The sequence below is a fragment of the Lampetra fluviatilis genome, chromosome 75 (genome assembly GCF_964198595.1).
Source record: "Lampetra fluviatilis chromosome 75, kcLamFluv1.1, whole genome shotgun sequence".
NCBI lineage: Eukaryota > Metazoa > Chordata > Hyperoartia > Petromyzontiformes > Petromyzontidae > Lampetra > Lampetra fluviatilis.
The window spans coordinates 1,078,406-1,102,073 of NC_136349.1; the positions used below are offsets into that span (position 1 = coordinate 1,078,406).

Here is a 23,668-nt window from a genome sequence, read left to right on the forward strand (position 1 = left end):
GTAGGGGGTGAGTTTGGTGGTGGTAGTAGTGGTAGTGAGTGTGGTGATGGTGGTGAGTGTGGTGGTGGTAGTAGTGGTAGTGAGTGTGGTGGTGGTGAGTGTGGTGGTGGTGAGTGTAGGGGTGAGTGAGTGTGGTGGGGGTGAGTGTGGTGGTGGTGAGTGTGGTGGTGAGTGTGGTGGTGGTGAGTGTAGGGGTGAGTGTAGGGGTGAGTGTGGTGGTGGTGAGTGTGATGGTGGTGAGTGTGGTGGTGGTGAGTGTGGTGGTGGTGAGTGTAGTGGTGAGTGTGATGGTGGTAGTAGTATTTAGTTAGAGGAGTGGGGTGGTGGTTGTGACGTTGTCTCTCTCTCCCCCCCCCCCGTGTCTCTCTGTCTAACTGCGTGTCTCTCCCCCCCCCCCGTGTCTCTGTCTAACTGCGTGTCCTCTCTCCCCCCCCCCCGTGTCTCTGTCTAACCGCGTGTCTCTCCCCCCCCCCCCGTGTCTCTGTCTAACAGCGTGTCTCTCTCCCCCCCCCCCCCGTGTCTCTGTCTAACCGCGTGTCTCTCTCCCCCCCCCCCCCCGTGTCTCTGTCTAACTGCGTGTCTCTCTCCCCCCCCCCGTGTCTCTGTCTAACCGCGTGTCTCTCTCCCCCCCCCCCCCCGTGTCTCTGTCTAACTGCGTGTCTCTCTCCCCACCCCCCCGTGTCTCTGTCTAACTGCGTGTCTCTCTCCCCCCCCCCCGTGTCTCTATCTAACTGCGTGTCTCTCTCCCCCCTCCCCCGTGTCTCTGTCTAACTGCGTGTCTCTCTCCCCCCCCCCCGTGTCTCTGTCTAACTGCGTGTCTCTCTCCCCCCCCCGTGTCTCTGTCTAACCGCGTGTCTCTCCCCCCCCTCCCCCGTGTCTCTGTCTAACAGCGTGTCTCTCTCCCCCCCCCCCCCGTGTCTCTGTCTAACCGCGTGTCTCTCTCCCCCCCCCGTGTCTCTGTCTAACTGCGTGTCTCTCTCCCCCCCCCCCCCGTGTCTCTGCCCCCGTGTCTGTCTGTGCAGCGCTCTCCGCGTGTCTCTCTGTGTCTCTCTCCCCCCCCTCGTGTCTCTGTCTAACTGCGTGTCTCTCTCCCCCCCTCCCCCGTGTCTCTGTCTAACTACGTGTCTCTCTCCCCCCTCCCCCGTGTCTCTGTCTAACCGCGTGTCTCTCTCCCCCCCCCCCCCCCGTGTCTCTGTGTGTGCAGCGCTGTCCGCGTGCCTGAGTCCCCAGATCTGCCTGCTGCTGCGGGTGGTTGCCGCCTTCTTGCTGCTGGGCGTCTCGTGCAGTCTGGGCGCCTTCCTGCTCGACGTGCTGGGCTCCACGCAGCCCGCACTGCGACTCACGCGCAGATACGCCTTCCTGCACATCCTCACCGGTGAGCTCACCACCACGCTCACAACCATAGCCACCATCACGCTCACCACCACCACGCTCACCACCATCACGCTCACCACCACCACGCTCACCACCATCACGCTCACCACCACGCTCACCACCACCACGCTCACCACCATCACGCTCACCACCACCACGCTCACCACCACGCTCACCACCACGCTCACCACCACCACGCTCACCACCACCACCACGCTCACCACCACGCTCACCACCACCACCACGCTCAACACCACCACGCTCACCACCATCACGCGCAGATACGCCTTCCTGCACATCCTCACCGGTGAGGAGACACGCTCACCACCACCACGCTCACCACCACGCTCACCACCACCATGCTCACCACCACGCTCACCACCACCACGCTCACCACCACGCTCACCACCACCACCACGCTCACCACCACCACGCTCACCACCATCACGCGCAGATACGCCTTCCTGCACATCCTCACCGGTGAGGAGACACGCTCACCACCATCACGCTCACCACCACGCTCACCACCACGCTCACCACCACCACGCTCACCACCACGCTCACCACCACGCTCACCACCACCACGCTCACCACCACCACCACCACGCTCACCACCACCACGCTCACCACCACCACCACCACGCTCACCACCACCACGCTCACCACCACCACGCTCACCACCATCACGCTCACCACCACCACGCTCACCACCACGCTCACCACCACGCTCACCACCACGCTCACCACCACCACGCTCACCACCACCACGCTCACCACCACGCTCACCACCACCACCACGCTCACCACCACCACGCTCACCACCATCACGCGCAGATACGCCTTCCTGCACATCCTCACCGGTGAGGAGACACGCTCACCACCACCACGCTCACCACCACGCTCACCACCACCACGCTCACCACCACGCTCACCACCACCACGCTCACCACCACCACCACCACCACCACGCTCACCACCACGCTCACCACCACCACCACCACCACGCTCACCACCACCACGCTCACCACCATCACGCGCAGATACGCCTTCCTGCACATCCTCACCGGTGAGGAGACACGCTCACCACCATCACGCTCACCACCACGCTCACCACCACGCTCACCACCACGCTCACCACCACGCTCACCACCACGCTCACCACCACGCTCACCACCACCACGCTCACCACCACCACCACCACGCTCACCACCACGCTCACCACCACCACGCTCACCACCACGCTCACCACCACGCTCACCACCACGCTCACCACCACCACACTCACCACCACCACCACCACCACGCTCACCACCACCACGCTCACCACCACCACCACCACCACGCTCACCACCACGCTCACCACCACCACGCTCACCACCACGCTCACCACCACACTCACCACCACGCTCACCACCACCACGCGCAGACACACCTTCCTGCACATCCTCACCGGTGAGCTCACCACCACACTCACCACCACCACGCTCACCACCACCACGCTCACCACCACGCTCACCACCACGCTCACCACCACGCTCACCACCACCACCACACTCACCACCACGCTCACCACCACACTCACCACCACCATGCTCACCACCACCACCACACTCACCACCACACTCACCACCACGCTCACCACCATGCTCACCACCACCACGCTCATCACCATCACGCGCAGATACGCCTTCCTGCACATCCTCACCGGTGAGCTCACCACCACACTCACCACCACCACGCTCACCACCATCATAGCCACGCTCACCACCACCACGCTCACCACCACGCTCATCACCATCACGCGCAGATACGCCTTCCTGCACATCCTCACCGGTGAGCTCACCACCATAGCCACGCTCACCACCACCACCACCACCACGCTCACCACCACGCTCACCACCACGCTCACCACCACGCTCACCACCATCACGCTCACCACCACCACGCTCACCACCACCACACTCACCACCACCACGTTCACCACCACGCTCACCACCACCACAGCCATTATCACCACCACGCTCACCACCACACTCACCACCACCACACTCACCACCACCACACTCACCACCACGCTCACCACCACCACGCTCACCACCACGCTCACCACCACCACCACAGCCATCATCACCACCACCATCACGTGCAGATACGCCTTCCTGCACATCCTCACCGGTGAGGAGACACACTGCTCACCACCACGCTCACCACCACCACGCTCACCACCACCACGCTCACCACCACGCTCACCACCACCACCACGCTTACCACCACCACCACCATCACCACCACCACGGTCACCACCACCACCATCATCACCACCACTACCATCATCATCACCATCACCACCATCACCACCACTACCATCACCACCACTACCACCATCACCACCACTACCACCATCACCACCACTACCACCATCACCACCACTACCACCATCACCACCACTACCACCATCACCACCACTACCATCATCATCACCACCACTACCACCATCACCACCACTACCACCATCACCACCACTACCATCACCACGACCACTACCATCATCATCACCATCACCACCATCACCACCACTACCATCACCACGACTACCACCATCACCACCACTACCATCACGACCATCACCGCTATCATCACCACCACTACCATCATCATCACCATCACCACCACTACCATCACGACCATCACTGCTATCATCACCACTACCACCATCACCACCACTACCATCATCACCACCACTACCATCATCATCACCACCACTACCATCACGACCATCACCGCTATCACCACCACTACCATCATCACCACCACTGCCATCATCACCACCACTACCATCATCACCACCACTACCACCATCACCACCACTACCACCATCATCATGACCATCTTCATCGGTGTCATCACGTGTCTCTGTGTCTCACTGTGTGTGTCTCACTGTGTGTGTCTCTGTGTGTGTCTCACTGTGTGTCTCACTGTGTGTGTCTCACTGTGTGTGTCACTGTGTGTGTGTCTCACTGTGTGTCTCACTGTGTGTCTCACTGTGTGTGTTTCACTGTGTGTGTGTGTCTCACTGTGTGTGTCTCACTGTGTGTGTGTCACTGTGTGTGTGTCACTGTGTGTGTCTCACTGTGTGTGTCTCACTGTGTGTGTGTGTCTCACTGTGTGTGTGTGTCTCACTGTGTGTGTGTGTCTCACTGTGTGTGTGTGTCTCACTGTGTGTGTCTCACTGTGTGTGTCTCACTGCGTGTCTCACTGTGTGTCTCACTGTGTGTCTCACTGTGTGTCTCACTGTGTGTCTCACTGTGTGTCTCACTGTGTGTGTCTCACTGTGTGTGTCTCACTGTGTGTGTGTGTCTCACTGTGTGTGTGTCTCACTGTGTGTGTCTCACTGCGTGTCTCACTGTGTGTCTCACTGCGTGTGTCTCACTGTGTGTCTCACTGTGTGTCTCACTGTGTGTCTCACTGTGTGTCTCACTGTGTGTCTCACTGTGTGTGTCACTGTGTGTGTGTGTCTCACTGTGTGTGTCACTGTGTGTGTCTCACTGTGTGTGTCACTGTGTGTGTGTCACTGTGTGTGTCTCACTGTGTGTCTCACTGTGTGTGTCACTGTGTGTCTCACTGTGTCTGTGTGTGTCTCACTGTGTTTCTCACTGTGTGTGTCTCACTGTGTGTGTCTCACTGTGTGTCTCACTGTGTGTGTCACTGTGTGTCTCACTGTGTCTGTGTGTGTCTCACTGTGTGTCTCACTGTGTGTCTCACTGTGTGTGTCTCACTGTGTGTCTCACTGTGTGTGTCACTGTGTGTCTCACTGTGTCTGTGTGTGTCACTGTGTCTGTGTGTGTCACTGTGTGTCTCACTGTGTCTGTGTGTGTCACTGTGTGTCTCACTGTGTCTGTGTGTGTCACTGTGTGTCTCACTGTGTCTGTGTGTGTCACTGTGTGTCTCACTGTGTGTTTCACTGTGTGTGTGTGTCTCACTGTGTGTGTCACTGTGTGTGTCTCACTGTGTGTCTCACTGTGTGTGTCTCACTGTGTGTGTGTGTGTCTCACTGTGTGTGTCTCACTGTGCGTGTGTGTGTCTCACTGTGTGTGTCTCACTGTGTTTGTGTGTCTCACTGTGTGTGTGTCTCACTGTGTGTGTCTCACTGCGTGTGTCTCACTGTGTGTCTCACTGTGTGTGTCTCACTGTGTGTGTCACTGTGTGTGTCACTGCGTGTCTCACTGTGTGTCTCACTGTGTCTGTGTGTGTCTCACTGTGTGTCTCACTGTGTGTGTCTCACTGTGTGTGTCTCACTGTGTGTCTCACTGTGTGTGTCACTGTGTGTCTCACTGTATCTGTGTGTGCCTCACTGTGTGTCTCACTGTGTGTCTCACTGTGTGTGTCTCACTGTGTGTCTCACTGTGTGTCTCACTGTGTGTGTCACTGTGTGTCTCACTGTGTCTGTGTGTGTCACTGTGTGTCTCACTGTGTCTGTGTGTGTCACTGTGTGTCTCACTGTGTCTGTGTGTGTCACTGTGTGTCTCACTGTGTCTGTGTGTGTCACTGTGTGTCTCACTGTGTCTGTGTGTGTCACTGTGTGTCTCACTGTGTGTGTCACTGTGTGTGTGTCTCACTGTGTGTGTCACTGTGTGTGTCTCACTGTGTGTGTCTCACTGTGTGTCTCACTGTGTGTGTGTCTCACTGTGTGTGTCTCACTGTGCGTGTGTGTGTCTCACTGTGTGTGTCTCACTGTGCGTGTGTGTGTCTCACTGTGTGTGTCTCACTGTGTGTGTCTCACTGTGTGTGTCTCACTGTGTGTGTGTGTCTCACTGTGTGTGTGTGTCTCACTGTGTGTCTCACTGTGTGTGTCTCACTGTGTGTGTGTCTCACTCTGTGTGTCTCACTGTGCGTGTCTCATTGTGTGTGTCTCACTGTGCGTGTGTGTGTCTCACTGTGTGTGTCTCACTGTGTGTGTCTCTGTGTGTGTCTCACTGTGTGTCTCACTGTGTGTCTCACTGTGTGTGTCTCACTGTGTGTGTCTCACTGTGTGTCTCACTGTGTGTGTCTCACTGTGTGTGTCTCACTGTGCGTGTCTCATTGTGTGTGTCTCACTGTGTGTGTCTCACTGTGTGTGTCTCGCTGTGTGTGTCTCACTGTGTGTGTCTCACTGTGCATGTCTCACTGTGCGTGTGTGTGTATCTCTCTGTGTGTCTCACTGTGTGTCTCACTGTGTGTGTCTCACTGTGTGTGTCTCACTGTGTGTGTCACTGTGTGTCTCACTGTGTCTGTGTGTGTCACTGTGTGTCTCACTGTGTCTGTGTGTGTCACTGTGTGTCTCACTGTGTCTGTGTGTGTCACTGTGTGTCTCACTGTGTCTGTGTGTGTCACTGTGTGTCTCACTGTGTGTGTCACTGTGTGTGTGTCTCACTGTGTGTGTCACTGTGTGTGTCTCACTGTGTGTGTCTCACTGTGTGTCTCACTGTGTGTGTCACTGTGTGTGTGTCTCACTGTGTGTGTCTCACTGTGTGTCTCACTGTGTGTGTCTCACTGTGTGTGTCTCACTGTGTGTGTCTCACTGTGCGTGTGTGTGTCTCACTGTGTGTGTCTCACTGTGTGTGTCTCACTGTGTGTGTCTCACTGTATGTGTCTCACTGTGTGTGTCTCACTGTGCGTGTCACTGTGTGTGTGTCTCACTGTGTGTGTCTCACTGTGTGTGTCTCACTGTGTGTGTCACTGTGTGTGTCTCACTGTGTGTGTGTCTCACTGTGTGTGTCTCACTGTGCGTGTGTGTGTCTCACTGTGTGTGTCTCACTGTGTGTGTCTCACTGTGTGTGTCACTGTGTGTGTGTCTCACTGTGTGTGTCACTGTGTGTGTCTCACTGTGTGTCTCACTGTGTGTGTCTCACTGTGTGTGTGTCTCACTGTGTGTGTCTCACTGTGCGTGTGTGTGTCTCACTGTGTGTCTCACTGTGTGTCTCACTGTGTGTGTCTCACTGTGTGTGTCTCACTGTGTGTGTCTCACTGTGTGTGTATCTCTCTGCGTGTCACAGTGCTTCACTGCGCTACGGCTGTCGGCTTCTCCTATTGGGCCTCCGAGTTGCTCTTTGACCTCCAGCTCAGCCACAAACTCCACCATGGGAGCCAGGTGACAACATCAACACCAACAACATCAACAACATCAACACCAACAACAAAACCAACAACAACAACAACATCAACAACAACAACAACACCAACAACAACAACAACACCATCACCACCACCACCACCATCTCTACTGTCATCACCATCGACCCCTGTCTCTCTCTCCGTGTCTTTCTCCCCGCGTCTCTCCGTGTCTCTCTCTCAGTGTCTCTGTCTGTCTCTCTCCGTGTCTCTCTCCGTTTCTTTCTCCTCGTGTTTCTCTCCGTGTCTCTCCATTTCTCTCTCTCTCCGTGTCTCTCTCCGTGTCTCTCTCTCCGTCTCTCTCTCTACGTGTCTCTCTCCATGTCTCACTTCTCATGTCTCTCTCCCCGTGTCTCTCTCCCCATGTCTCTCTTCCCGTGTCTTTCTCCCTGTGTCTCTCCCCTGTCTCTCTCTCCGTGTCTCTCCCCCATGTCTCTCTTCCCGTGTCTCTCTCCCCGTGTCTCTCCATGTCTCTCCGTCTCTCTCTCTCTGTCTCTCTCCATGTGTCTCCCCAAGTCTCCACGTCTCTCCTGGTGTGGGTGAGGTTTGACCTATCTGTGTCTCTCTGTCTGTGTCTCTCTGTCTCTGTCTTCGTGTGTCTCCGTGTCTCTCTGTCTGTGTCTCTCTCCCCGTGTCCCCATGTCTATCTAGGTGTGGGTGAGGTTTGATTTCTCTGTGTCTCTCTCTCTGCATCCCCATATCTCTGTGTCTCTGTCTGTCTATCTCTCTATGTCTCTGTCTGTCTATCTCTTTCTCTGTGTCTATCTCTCCGTGTCTGTCTAGGTGTGGGCAAAGTTCGATGTGAGCTTCTACCTCTGTCTCTCTGTCGCTGTGTCTATCTCCGTGTCTCTCTGTCTACGTGTCTATCTCCGCGTCTATCTCCGTGTCTATCTCCGCGTCTATCTCCGTGTCTGTCTCTGTGTCTATCTTCGTGTGTCTGTCTCTTTGTCTATCTCCGCGTCTATCTCCGCGTGTCTGTCTAGGTGTGGGTGAGGTTCGGCAAAACAACCCCCTCCCTTTTAAAGCTTCTTTCGTGACTGCAGGGATTCATCTTCTTGGTTCTTTCGGTAAAGTCACGTAGAAGGGAAATAATAAAAATAAAACATAATAAAATAATTCTCACGACTTTTCGGCCACAACGCAAGCAGCCGGCCTCAGGTGGAGAACAGGTCTGTTGGGAAGACAGCGTCTAAGGACGGCTGCTTGCGTTGTGGCCGAAACGTCGTGAGAATTGTATCTTATTATGTTTTATTTTTATTATTTTATTATTTCCCTTCTACGTGACTTTACCGAAAGAACCAAGAAGATGAATCCTCTCCCTCCTCGTGTGTGCCAGGTGGTAACGCTGTGGTGAGCAGCAGTGCCATGGGGGGAGGGCCAATTTCAATTGGCCATTCCCCTCGTGGCGTTTACAAGTTCAAGTTCATTTATTCAAGTTCATGTATTTGGTGTAGCCCTGTGAGCCATTCGGCTCTTGAATCGGGTGCAACCGCAACAAACAAAAAACAAAAACATGAACAAGAAAACATCTTAAAGTGAATATGTGACTATGTGCAAACAGAAATCCAAGAAAAGACAGCAAAATATTGCAGAAAAAGCACCGTACACCAACGCTGTGTGCAAAATTCCCAGTGGGATGTAAGTCAAACAACCAACATCAACCACAAGACAACTTAGATTAAGGCCATCAGTCTAACTCTGTACTACAACAAACAAACATGGCCAAACCAATACACTTTTCGAAATCACCAAAATAAAGCCATGAAAGCAATGAAACAGTGATCATAGGAATTGTGACGGTAACCCACCCCCCCACCTTCAAGTCCAGTACCACAAAACCACGAAATAAAAATATAAATAAGCTTGTGCCGGAGGCCCCGGGGGGGACAGGCGTCCATGAGGTTTCCTGGCCAAACCCCATTTGGAGGAGCCAGGAGATTGAATCTTCACCCTCAGGGTTCCTCCAGAAACATCGAAAAGCCACTACGTGTGGCCACGTGGAATGTTCGAACGCTCGCTGCGGAGGAGAGGCTGCCACTCCTCTGTCGGAAGCTGGACCGGTACCGCCTGGATCTCTGTGGCATTCAGGAGGTCCGGTGGACCGGCTCTGGCTCCTGCCACCATGAGGGGTGGACAGTCCTCTACTCGGGGCAGGAGACTGCCAAACAACAGGGAGTGGCTCTTCTTCTGAACAAAAGAATGAAGGGGGCGTGGGAGCGTGGCGGTGAGGTGTGGGAAGCTGTAAGCCCCAGGATACTTTGGGCTCGCCTTCCCATCAACCGGAGGCGAGGAGTGGTGGTCGTGGTTGCTTATGCCCCACCGAAGACGAACATCCGTCGAGGGATGCAGGCAAGGCCGTTGAGTCAGATGCCTTCTATGACCTCCTTTCACAGGTGATGGCTAAAGTGGCCCCTCAGGATAGAGTCATCTTGTTGGGTGACTTCAATGCCCGAGTTGGTCTGGAGTGATTTGAAGGCATGGGCCAGATCAGCTCAATAATGACGGTAGGAGGTTGCTAGACTTTTGTGCAGCCCATGGGCTTGTAATTACCAACACACTGTTCCGGCATCGGCGCATCCACACAACATCATGGATGCATGCCGGGTCCAAGCAAGAACATCTGCTGGACTACATGGTGATGGAACAGCGGATGCGAGCCCATGTCCTTGACACCAGGAGCCCACTGACCATCGCCTTGTCATCTGCAAGATGCGCCTGCCATTCTTCTACTCCGGTGGTGGGTGTACACCCAGGACCCCATTCAAACCCTTAGTGGCATGGTCTCAGCTAGCTGATGAATGTTGCAAGCGAGAATTGAATCATCACTTGCGGCTGGGTTGGCATCGTCCCCCACTTCTCCTGATGTCGAGGGGAAATGGGCGAGGGTTCGGACTGTGACTCATGCAGCTGCAATGGCTGCTTTGGGTACGCGGTCCAGACCTCCCCAGAGACCCTGGCTGACAGAGGAGGTGTTCAGGCTGGCTGAAAAAAAGCGGCAGGCCCACTCTCATCGTCTACAGCATCCCACGTCAGAGAATGAGGAGGCTTACCGCAGCCTTCGCTCGGAGGTTCGAGAGCCATGAGGCGCTGCAAGGATGGGTGGTGGTCGCGGGTTGCTGAGGAGATTGAATCTATCTCAGTGGCCCGCGATCACAAATCCCTTTTTAATTCCATCAAAAAAGTAACCTGCAGCGCAACACCGATTACCATCATTAGGGGAAGGAACGGTGATCCAATCTCCGACCCCTAGGAACAGGTTTGCAGATTTGCTGAGCATTTCTGTGAGGTCCTGGGGGAGGGGAAATCTCTCAGCCAGGAAAACATCATGGGGCAAAGTGGGGATGACCCTGCTGAGGCTGCGGTGCCTCAAATACTGGAAGAAGTCACCCCCTGTGAGTGGCTGGCTGAGGTGCCATCTGTTGAGAAAGTACTTGAGGCGATCCAGAGTTTGAGACCAGGAAGGCATCGGGCAGAGATGATCTCCCAAGCGAAATGCTGAGGGTGGGTGGACCAATGGACGGGTTCCGTGGGTATGGAAGGATGCCCTGGTGGTCCCCCTCTTTAAGAAAGGGGACCACACAGAATGTAACAACTACAGGGGCATCTCACTCCTCAGTGTGCCGGGAAAGGTCCTGGCAAGGATGATTCAACATCGCCTTGCTAGGCACGCTGAGGAGAGGCTTGTGGAGCCCCAATGCGGTTTCAGTAATGGGCGGTCCTGCACAGATGCCATATTTTTTGTCCGTCTGCTACAGCAGAGGTTTAGGGAATTCCAACAAGACCTACACCTCTGCTTTATTGGCCTGGTCAAGGTGAATAATACCATCAGTAGGCCTGGGCTCTGAGTTGTTCTTCATGCTTTCAGAGTCCCTGACTCTCTGCTCACAATCATTAAGTACCTTCATGATGGTGAGCGGGCCCGGGTAAAAGTACGTGGCTGGGAGTCAGAGCCATTCGCTGTACACCTTGGGGTGCGACAGGGATGTCCTCTGGCTCCCACATTATTTAACATCTATTTTGACCACATAGTTTGTGAAGCCTTCGATGGCTGTACAGATAAAATGGGAGAATGATCGATGCCCGAGTGCGGTCAAGGGATGGCTCCCTATTGGTCAACCATGTTATGTATGCCGATCTGGTAATTGCTGCTCACTCAGAGGAGGAGTTGGAGGCGCTGCTGCTGAACCTGGAGTGTGCCACTAAGAGGTGGGGTCTTACCATCAGCTCCACCAAAACTAAGCACCTGCCTGGGTATTTTGTGCCATCAAGCACTCCACCCCCACAACTCCCAATTGGTGATGGGGCAGTTGTGGAGAGAGTGGAGAGTTTTCCATACCTGGGCAGTGTGCTCATGACCGGCTCCGGTTTGACAGCAGAGGTCTCACTCCGAATCAGTCGAGCAGCATTATCTTTTCATTGGTTGCGTAACGCTGTGTGGAAGCTACCTGGTCTGTCGCTCCACAGGAAGCTTCAGGTCTTCTCGGCCACAGTCATAGAACATCTGCGCCGGTTAGAAACATTTAGGCTGGCCTGCCTATGATCCATCCTGGGTTTAACCAGGCTGGATTGTGTGAGGAGTTCACAAATCCTTGAAAGATCTGGACAAAGTCCCATCGGTGAGCTCCTCCGGCAGGCAAGGCTGCGTTGGCTGGGTCACGTAGCCTACATGCCCAGCCACCGCATGCCTAAACAGCTTTTGTTCGGCCGGATCGAGGGGGCTAAACGGGCGCGGCACGGGCTAGAGAAGAGATGGAGTGATGTGGTACAGGAGGACGTGGAGCTGAGTGGACTTGCCGATGACCGGTACCAGCCGTGTCAAGATCGGCCTCTGTGGAGGAGGCTCGTGAAGGACGCTACTGGGCAGTTGGAGGCAGTCGCCCTCCAACAACAACGGAGGGCGGAGGAGCGACGCTCACAACAAAGAGCAGAGCGCCGGGCAGCAAGTTGGTACAGTAGGGGGCACAGGTGGTGCATCAGCCAGTCATCTCAGTCGTCTCGGTCAGTCGACCCGTGGCACCTACTGGGTCTGCCCCGTGACCTCCTGCCAGCGGGATTTCGACACTTCACGTGGCCTCAAGGTGCACTTGGCCTGGCACAAGCGTCGTGGTGACGTCACCGCCACTTAGTGGCGAATGGCGGTTGTTGTTGTTGTTGAGGTTCTACCTCCTGTCTCTCTGTCTCTCTCTGTCGCTGTGTCTATCTCCGTGTCTATCTCCGTGTCTATCTCCGTGTCTGTCTCCGTGTCTGTCTCCATGTCTATCTCTTTGTCTATCTCCGTGTCTCTCTATGCCTCCGTGTCTATCCCCGTGTCTATCTCCGTGTCTATATCTACATCTATGTCTCCGTGTCTCTCTCTGTCTCTCTATGTCTCTCTCTCTCTGTCTCTCTCTGTCTCCGTGTCTATCTCTGTTTCTCTGTGTCTATCTCTGTGTCTATCTCCGTGTTTCCGTGTCTATCTCCGTGTCTATATATCCGTGTCTATCTCCGTGTCTATATCTATGTCTCCGTGTCTATCTCCGCGTGTCTCTAGGTGTGGGTGAGGTTCGACGTGAGCTTCTACCTGCTGGCCGGCGCTGGTGCCGCCTCCATCGTGGCCACGGCCGTCAACCTGCTGCGCTCGTACCCCAGCCCCGAGGAGGAGCAGGCGCTGCAGCTGCTGCGCCAGATGGAGGAGGCACAGCCCACGGACGTCGTGACGGTGCCGGTGCCGGGGGGGGGGATCACGGTGACCCGGCCACCGCCACCCGCCTACAGCCCCTAGAGGGGAGACGCACAGAGAGAGACACAGAGAGAGACACAGAGAGACGCACGGAGAAACGCACGGAGAGACGCAGGGAGAGACACAGAGAGACACGCAGAGAGACAGAGAGAGACACACAGAAAGAGACACACAGAGACACACAGAGAGAGAGACACGGAGACACACAGAGAGAGACACACGGAGAGACACGGAGACACACAGAGAGAGACACACGGAGAGAGACAGAGACACGGAGACACGGAGTCGCACAGAGAGAGACACACGGAGAGACACAGAGAGACACAGACACGGAGAGACACACGGAGAGACACACGGAGAGACGCACGGAGAGACACAGGGAGAGACACACAGAGACACAGGGAGACACACAGGGAGACACAGAGACACACAGAGAGAGACACACAGAGACACACAGAGAGAGACACACAGAGCCACAGAGAGAGACACGGAGACAGAAAGAGACACGGAGACACGCGGAGGATGTTCGTAGACTATAGACCTCCTCTCTCCCCCCCTCCTCCCCCTCCCTCCCCCATTAGCTGAGCTTCATTCTAAGTATATTTTTGCGTTTCTCTTCAGTCCTTTTTTTACGCTGCATTGTTAACACACACCACGGCACGTGTGTGTACGTGTGTGTTCATGTGTGTGTGTGTACATGTGTGTGTACGTGTGTGTGTACATGTGTGTGTGTGTACGTGTGTGTGTGTACGTGTGTGTGTGTGTGTACGTGTGTGTGTGTGTACGTGTTCGTGTGTGTACGTGTGTGTGTGTACGTGTGTGTCTACGTGTGTGTGTCTACGTCTGTGTCTACGTGTGTGTGTGTAAGTGTGTACATGTGTGTGTACGTGTGTTTACATGTGTGTACATGTGTTTACGTGTGTGTGTACGTGTGTGTGTACGTGTGTGTACGTGTGTGTGTACGTGTGTGTCTACATGTGTGTACGTACGTGTGTATGTGTACGTACGTCTGTATGTGTACGTACGTGTGCATGTGTACGTACGTGTGTATGTGTACGTGTGTGTACGTGTGTGTGTGCGTGTGTACGTGTGTGTGTGTATGTGTACGTGTGTGTACGTACGTGTGTGTCTACGTGTGTGTACACTTGTGTACGTACGTGTGTGTGTACGTGTGTGTCTAGTTGTGTGTACATGTGTGTACATGTGTGTACGTACGTGTGTATGTGTACGTACGTGTGTATGTGTACGTGTGTGTACGTACGTGTGTGTCTACGTGTGTGTACGTGTGTGTGTGTACGTGTGTGTACGTGTGTGTGTGTACGTGTGTTTACATGTGTGTATGTGTGTTTACATGTGTGTACGTGTGTGTGTGTACGTGTTTACATGTGTGTACGTGTGTCTGTGTACGTGTGCTTACATGTGTGTACGTGTGTGTGTGTACGTGTGCTTACATGTGTGTACGTGTGTGTGTGTGTGTACGTGTGTACGTGTGTGTGTACGTGGGGAGCGGTAGTGCAGTGGTTAGCGCTACGCTGCGCAACGAACCTGGCGACCCCACTCACGGCCAACACCGTTGACGATTACCCGAGTGGGTCCTGGGCCTCCCCTAGGTCGACTCAGCCTCAAATGAGTACCTGGTGCCGTGTGTAGTGAACATCGCCGCTGGGGAGACAAAGGCGGCCGGGCATGGTGTTGGCCACCCACCCCCTCGTGTGCCACATTGCCGGCCTTCCATCGGTGCTCGCTAACAGCACTTGCCCCTACAGTCTGTCGAAGGCTACACGGGCAATCGTTGTCTTTGTTCGTATGATCTCCGTTTTTCCCCTCGCTACTAGATGATAACATCAGCGTGCGTGCGTCTTGGTTTGTTGGTTGATTGGTAATTAAAAGACAATGGAGCCTCTGGCACAGAAGCAGCCTCCTTCCTTTCCTTCTTAACCAGGCGAGCGAGCGAGCGAGTTACCGTTGTTACTGAGCTGGTGTGAAACCATGCGCGTGCCTTGCAAAGTCTCCCCCAAATACAGGATGACTCTCCAACGACAGCAACAACCGCCATTCGCCACGGCACCTGTGCCAGGCCGTGTGCACGTTGAGGCCACGTGAAGTGTCGAACGCCCGTCGGCAGGAGGTCACGGGACAGACCCTGCAGGTGCCATGGGTGGACTGAGTGAGATGACTGGCCGATGCACCACCTGTGCCCCCTACTGTGCCAACTTGCTGTGTTTTAGCCACCCGGCGCTCCGCTCGTTGTTGTGAGCGTCGCTCCTCTGCCCTCCGTTGTTGTTGGTGGGCGACTGCTTCCAACCGCCCAGTAGCGTCCTTCACGAGCCTCCTCCACTGAGGCCGATCTTGACACCGCTGGTACCAGTCATCGGCAAGTCCACTCAGCTCCACATCCTCCTGTACCGCATAACTCCATCTCTTCTCTAGCCCGTGCCGCGCCCATTTAGCCCCATTGATCCGGCCGAACAAAAGTTGTTTAGGCATGCGGTTACTGGGCATGCGGGCTACATGACCCGGCCAATGGAGCCTTGCCTGCCGGAGGAGCTCACCGATGGGACTTTGTCCAGATCTTTCAAGGATTTATGAGCTCCTCACACAATCCAGCCTGCAGGTTAAACCCAGGATGGATCGTAGGCAGGCCAGCCTGAATGTTCCTAACCGGCGAAGATGCTTCATTAGGGGGGTCCACGTTTCACAAGCGTAGAGAAGGGAAGGAATGACCATGGCCGAGAAGACTTGTAGCTTCGTGCGGAGCGACAGACCAGGTAGCTTCCACACAGCGTTACGCAATCGATGAGAAGATATTGCCGCTCGACTGATTCGGAATGAGACCTCTGCTGTCAAACCGGAGCTGGTCATGAGCACACTGCCCAGGTATGGGAAACTCTGCACTGTCTCCACAACTGCCCTATGACCAATGGGGAGATGACGGGGTCGAGTGTTTGATGGCACAAAATACCCAGGCAGGTGCTTAGTTTTGGTGGGACTGATTGTAAGGCCCCAACTCTTAGTGGCACGCTCTAGGCTCAGCAACAGCGCCTACAACTCCTCTGAGTGAGCAGCAATCATCAGATCATTGGCATACATAACATGGTTGACCAATCGGGAGCCATCCCTCGATCGCACCCAGGCATCGATCAGCCTCCCATTGTATCTGTACCAGATGGAGATTTCTTTGGTACAGCCATAGAAGGCATCACGAATTACGTGGTCAAAAATATGTGAAACAATGTGGGAGCCAGAGGACATCCCTGTCACACTTTAAGGTAAACAGGGAATGGCTCTGACTCCTGGCCACGTTTTATCCGGGCCTGCCCGCCATAATGAAGGTCCTTAATGATTGTGAACAGATAGACTCCGAAAGCACGATGAACAACCCAGAGCCCAGGCCTCCTGATGGTATCATAGGCCTTGACCAGGTCAATAAAGCAGAGATGTAGGTCCTGTTGGAATCCCTATATCTCTGCTGTAGCAGACGGAGAGAAAATATGGCATCTGTGCAGGACCACCCTGGCTTGAAACCACATTGGGGCTCCGCAAGCCTCTCCTCAGCGTGCCTGGCAAGGCGATGTTGAATAATCCTTGCCAGGACCTTTCCCGGCACACTGAGGAGTGAGATGCCCCTGTAGTTGTTACAGTCTGTGCGGTCCCCTTTCTTAAAGAGGGAGCCACCAGGGCATCCTTCCAATCCTGCGGAACCTGTCCTGTGGTCCAGGCTGTTATTACGATGTCATATAGGGCAGTCTATGCACAATCACCACCCTGGGCGGACAGGACTAATGAGTGGATGAACGAGTAGGTGAGTGAGTGGGTGAATTAGTAGGTGAGTGAGTGGGTGAATTAGTGGGTGAATGAGTGGGTGTGTAGAGGAGAGAAATACGCGGTGCGCACAGTCAAGCGGGTGCAGCGGAGGGCAAACAGGTGTGCGCGTTGCAACACGTTTGCACCGACAAACCGACAGCAGCTAAGGGGAGAAGCGGGTGCAACTGAGGTCAAACAGGTGCTACGCTGTGACCGGAAGTTTGCGCCTAGGAGACGGGAGATGGGGGGTGATGATTAGAGATTAATGGGACACCTGGTGCTGGCCTGGCGACAGCTTAGATGGAAGCATGTGAGGACTCGGGATGAGCAGGGGGATATAAGCGGGAGTCTGTGTGTGAGCGAGGGGAGTTGTTGTCGGGAACCAAGAGTGAAGACATCTCGCCGCTGCCGTGTTGGCTGAACCCCCCCGCCTGGGACAGACGGGTGAGCAGGTCTGAGGGAGCGGAGGTGAGGGCAGCGGTGGAGATGCAAAGTTGCTGTGTGCAGAGACGCTGAGTGTGGAGACGCTGTGTGTGGAGTCGCTGTGTGTGGAGACGCTGTGTGTGCAGTTGCTGTGTGTGAGACGCTGTGTGGTGAGCCGCTGTGTGTGGAGACGCTGTGTGTGGAGACGCTGTGTGTAGAGACGCTGTGTGTGAGACGCTGTGTGTGGAGACGCTGTGTGTGGAGACGCTGTGTGTGGAGACGCTGTGTGTGGAGTCGCTGTGTGTGGAGTCGCTGTGTGTGGAGACGCTGTGTGTGGAGTGGCTGAGTGTGGAGACGCTGTGTGTGGAGACGCTGTGTGTGGAGTGGCTGAGGGTGGAGACGCTGTGTGTGGAGTCGCTGAGTGTGGAGATGCTGAGTGTGGAGACGCTGAGTGTGGAGACGCTGTGTGTGGAGACGCTGTGTGTGGAGACGCTGTGTGTGGAGACGCTGTGTGTGGAGTCGCTGTGTGTGGAGTCGCTGTGTGTGGAGTCGCTGTGTGTGGAGTCGCTGTGTGTGGAGACGCTGTGTGTGGAGTGGCTGAGTGTGGAGACGCTGTGTGTGGAGACGCTGTGTGTGGAGTGGCTGAGTGTGGAGACGCTGTGTGTGGAGTCGCTGAGTGTGGAGATGCTGAGTGTGGAGACGCTGAGTGTGGAGACGCTGTGTGTGAGACGCTGTGTGTGGAGACGCTGTGTGTGAGACGCTGTGTATGGAGACGCTGAGTGTGGAGACGCTGTGTGTGAGACGCTGTGTGTGGAGACGCTGTGTGTGAGACGCTGTGTATGGAGACGCTGAGTGTGGAGACGCTGTGTGGAGACGCTGTGTGTGTAGTCGCTGAGTGTGTGACGCTGTGTGTGAGACGCTGAGTGTGGAGATGCTGTGTGTGGAGACGCTGAGTGTGGAGATGCTGTGTGTGGAGACGCTGAGTGTGGAGACGCTGTGTGTGAGACGCTGAGTGTGGAGACGCTGTGTGTGGAGACGCTGTGTGTGTAGTCGCTGAGTGTGTGATGCTGTGTGTGAGACGCTGAGTGTGGAGACGCTGAGTGTGGAGACGCTGTGTGTGGAGACGCTGTCTGAGGAGACACTGAGTGTGGAGACGCTGTCTGAGGAGACGCTGAGTGTGAGACGCTGTGTGCGGAGACGCTGAGTGCGGAGACGCTGAGTGCGGAGATGCTGTGTGTGAGACGCTGTGTGTGAGACGCTGTGTGTGGAGACGCTGTGTGTGAGAGGCTGTGTGTGAGACGTTGTGTGTGAGACGCTGTGTGTGGAGACGCTGAGTGTGAGACGCTGAGTGTGGAGACGCTGAGTGTGGAGACGCTGAGTGTGGAGACGCTGTGTGTGGAGACGCTGTGTGTGGAGTCGCTGTGTGTGGAGATGCTGTGTGTGGAGACGCTGTGTGTGTGAGACGCTGTGTGTGAGACGCTGTGTGTGGAGAGGCTGTGTGTGGAGAGGCTGTGTGTGGAGACGCTGTGTGTGGAGACGCTGTGTGTGAGATGCTGTGTGTGAGAGGTTGTGTGTGGAGACAGTGTGTGTGTGAGACGCAGTGTGTTGTGACGCCGTGTGTGTGAGACGCTGTGTGTGGAAACGCTGTGTGTGAGACGCTGTGTGTGAGACGCTGTGTGCGGAGACGCTGTGTGTGTGAGACGCTGTGTGTAAGACGCTGTGTGTGAGACGCTGTGTGTGGAGTCGCTGTGTGTGGAGACGCTGTGTGTGGAGACACTGTGTGTGTAGACGCTGTGTGTGGAGACGCTGTGTGTGGACACGCTGTGTGTGGAGACGCTGTGTGTGGAGACGCTGTGTGTAAGACGCTGTGTGTGGAGAAGCTGTTTGTGAGACGCTGTGTGTGGAGAGGCTGTGTGTGGAGAAGCTGTGTGTGGAGATGCTGTGTGTGGAGACGGTGTGTATGAGACGCTCTGTGTGGAGACGCTGTGTGTGGAGACACTTTGTATGGAGACGCTGAGTGTGAGATGCTGTGTATGGAAACGCTGTGTGTGAGATGCTGTGTGTGAGACGCTGTGTGCGGAGACGCTGTGTGTGTGAGACGCTGTGTGTAAGACGCTGTGTGTGAGACGCTGTGTGTGGAGTCGCTGTGTGTGGAGACGCTGTGTGTGGAGACGCTGTGTGTGTAGACGCTGTGTGTGGAGACGCTGTGTGTGGACACGCTGTGTGTGGATACACTGTATGTGGAGACGCTGTGTGTGAGACGCTGTGTGTGGAGACGCTGTTTGTGAGACGTTGTGTGTGGAGAGGCTGTGTGTGGAGAAGCTGTGTGTGGAGACGCTGTGTGTGGAGACGCTGTGTGTGAGAAGCTCTGTGTGGAGACGCTGTGTGTGGAGACACTTTGTGTGGAGTCGCTGTGTGCGGAGACGCTGTGTGCGGAGATGCTGTGTGTGAGACGCTGAGTGTGAGATGCTGAGTGTGGAGACACTTTGTGTGGAGACGCTGTGTTTGTGAGACGCTGTGTGTGGAGAGGCTGTGTGTGGGGACGTTGTGGTTGGAGACACTTTGTGTGGAGACGCTGAGTGTGAGACGCTGAGTGTGGAGACGCTGTGTGTGGAGTCGCTGTGTGTGGAGTCGCTGTGTGTGGAGACGCTGTGTGTGGAGTCGCTGTGTGTGACACGCTGTGTGTGGAGACGCTGTGTGTGGAGTGGCTGAGTGTGGAGACGCTGTGTGTGGAGACGCTGTGTGTGGAGTGGCTGAGTGTGGAGACGCTGTGTGTGGAGTCGCTGAGTGTGAGACGCTGTGTGTGGAGACGCTGTGTGTGGAGTGGCTGAGTGTGGAGACGCTGTGTGTGGAGACGCTGTGTGTGGAGTGGCTGAGTGTGGAGACGCTGTGTGTGGAGTCGCTGAGTGTGGAGATGCTGAGTGTGGAGACGCTGAGTGTGGAGACGCTGTGTGTGAGACGCTGTGTGTGGAGACGCTGTGTGTGAGACGCTGTGTATGGAGACGCTGAGTGTGGAGACGCTGTGTGTGGAGACGCTGTGTGTGTAGTCGCTGAGTGTGTGACGCTGTGTGTGAGACGCTGAGTGTGAGATGCTGAGTGTGGAGACGCTGTGTGTGGAGACGCTGTGTGTGCAGTCGCTGAGTGTGTGACGCTGTGTGTGAGACGCTGAGTGTGGAGACGCTGTGTGTGGAGACGCTGAGTGTGGAGACGCTGTGTGTGGAGACGCTGTCTGAGGAGACACTGAGTGTGGAGACGCTGTCTGAGGAGACGCTGAGTGTGAGACGCTGTGTGCGAAGACGCTGAGTGCGGAGACGCTGAGTGCGGAGATGCTGTGTGTGAGACGCTGTGTGTGAGACGCTGTGTGTGGAGACGCTGTGTGTGAGAGGCTGTGTGTGAGACGTTGTGTGTGAGACGCTGTGTGTGGAGACGCTGATTGTGAGACGCTGAGTGTGGAGACGCTGAGTGTGGAGACGCTGTGTGTGGAGACGCTGTGTGTGGAGTCACTGTGTGTGGAGTCGCTGTGTGTGGAGATGCTGTGTGTGGAGACGCTGTGTGTGTGAGACGCTGAGAGAAGGTGTGTGTGGAGACGCTGTGTGTGTGGAGACTCTGTGTGTGAGACGCTGTGTGTGGAGAGGCTGTGTGTGGAGACGCTCTGTGTGGAGACGCTGTGTGTGAGATGCTGTGTGTGAGAGGTTGTGTGTGGAGACAGTGTGTGTGTGAGACGCTGTGTGTTGTGACGCTGTGTATGTGAGACGCTGTGTGTGGAAACGCTGTGTGTGAGACGCTGTGTGTGAGACGCTGTGTGTGAGACGCTGTGTGCGGAGACGCTGTGTGTGTGAGACGCTGTGTGTAAGATGCTGTGTGTGAGACGCTGTGTGTGGAGTCGCTGTGTGTGGAGACGCTGTGTGTGGAGATGTAATGTAGTAACTCGGCGGGAGACGACTTCACGGGTAACACACTCTTTATTTTATCCAACTCGTTCACAGGTGACTAACACCTACTTTGTATCTCGGGTGACAAACACCCACTTAGTATCTCGGGTGACAAACACCCACTTAGTATCTCGGGTGACAAACACCCACTTAGCTACTTGGCGACTAACGCCCACTGAGCTACTCGGATGACCAACATCCACTTAGTATCTCGGGTGACAAACACCCACTTAGCTACTCGGCGACTAACGCCACTGAGCTACTCGGATGACCAACATCCACTTAGCTACTCGGCGACTAACGCCCCTGAGCTACTCGGGACACTCCCTGCCCGGGGTATCCGTCTCAACTGTGGGTCCCCAGCCCGACCCACGGGGGCGTCGGACCCCGGGTCCCACAGCCTCGCCTCCGAGCCACACAGGGCCCCGGTCCCCACAAGGACGGCGGGACTAGGGGTCTCGTGGCACTAGGTCTTCAGCTCCGTCTTCGGGTCTTCAACTGGGTAACTCTCCCCGAGTGCTCTCGCGCGTCCCCCTTTATACCCCACCTGCGGACGTCGCTGCGAGCACCCACTTATTCGACCAATCGCCGGGCGCTGGCTACGATCCTCTTTTCCCACATCTCATCGTGCCTCACCACTCACGCCGCGCCGCCCCGTCATCTGTCACTCCCGGCGCGCGCGTCCACACCACGCCCACAACGCGTGCCCAACCCCGCACCCCGCGCCGCCCCGTGATCCATCACTGTCACAGTCGGCGCACGTCAATACCACCACTACATCACCCCCTACCACATAGCTCGCAGCCGCCCCGGCTGCTATAAAAATATACAAACCCCCCTGTGTGCCCCGTAACACAACACAACAACAAGAACAACAACTAACCTAACAACACAACACGACGCGAACACTACCATCCGCAACCCTCAACCAATGCCACCGCGACAATAGAACAATATATACAAACCGGCGAGTGACAATAGCAATGTGTATGCAAAAAGGAAAATAAATGGAAAAATTTTTTTTTTCTTTCGACTCGTGCAGTGTCCCCTTTTTCTTCCGAGCGTCCCTACAACGGGACATTACCCCGGCAGAGGGGAACACCGGGCGAGCTCGGTGTAGAGCAAAAAACGTCTTCATGAAAATTGTTGAGACCTAGCCCGAGTCCGCCTTGCCGGTCCGTCGTACGGCACCAGACGCGGTTGAACGTCCGGTGGTGCCGGCGGTTCAGGAAGACATCGGCCAGGCATCGAGGACTCGTGCGTGCCCCGGGGTTCAGGCTCTCGACGGTCAGCAGCCGTCAAGCCCGAGGCACCTGGGGGTGGGTCAGGTGGAGACACGTGAGGATCAGCCTGCGACACCTCCCTCCCCGAGTCGACGGTCACATCACACGCCCGGTCGTCACGGCACAGAACGGGGTCACACGGTGCCGCATAGGGCTTCAGTCGGGAGGGGTGCACGTACCAACGGCGTTTCCCCCATTTAATCTGTATACTCTGGGGTCGTGCAACCCGCACAATTTCCACCGGTCCCCTCCAAGGTCTCAACAACTTGGGGGACGTAGCCAACGGTGCATGTGGACAATGCAGCCAGGCCTTATCGCCTGGTTTCCAATCATGCGTATGCACCCTCCGCTCATGCAATTTCTCGTTTGCAATTTGCCGCGACCGCGAATTCAACCTTGCCGCCTCCCGCGCTTCAGTCAATTTGGCGATATTAAATTTGATGTGGTCTGCCAATTTAGATTTTGCACGTGGCTGGGAAATCCCCAGTTGGACGTCCATGGCCGGATCGGCCTCCCGCCCATACATAAGAAAAAATGGGGAAAACCCCGTCGCCGCATGAGGGGCCATTCGATAGGCCGCGAGTACCCCCGGCACCTGTAAGTCCCAATCAACCTGATCGTCGCAGACCTGTTGGCACAACATAGACGTAATCGTCCTGTTCAGACGCTCAACCATCCCGTCAGTCTGCGGGTGGTAGGGGGAAGTACGCACTTTCTTTGTACCCAACAGGTCGCACACCTCGCGCAACAAAACGCTCGAAAAATTCTTCCCTTGATCCGTCAGCAAGCGTTCGGGGGCGCCCTTGTCCAACACATAACCCTGGACAAAGGCGTCCGCCACCGCCGCAGCCGACTGGTTGGCGAGCGGCCATGCCATAGGCCATCGGGTGAAGTATTCCACGCCAACCAGCAGGAACCTATTTCCCCTTGGTGTAGCCGGAAAGGGCCCCAAGATGTCCAACGCTACCAATTCGTTTATACGCGAA

General features: G+C 55.5%; 1 protein-coding gene across 1 annotated transcript in view; it reads left to right on the plus strand.

The window, feature by feature from the left end:
• TMEM127 (transmembrane protein 127) overlaps positions 1–15,153 on the plus strand; it is a 16,194-nt gene extending 1,041 nt beyond the window's left edge. The window contains exons 2-4 of the mRNA XM_078883935.1: positions 1,205–1,375; positions 7,407–7,501; positions 13,052–15,153. Coding sequence (XP_078740061.1) covers positions 1,205–1,375; positions 7,407–7,501; positions 13,052–13,282 — 497 coding nt within the window. The 3' untranslated portion in view covers positions 13,283–15,153. The remainder of the gene's footprint in view (positions 1–1,204; positions 1,376–7,406; positions 7,502–13,051) is intronic.
• Positions 15,154–23,668: the final 8,515 nt, after the last annotated feature.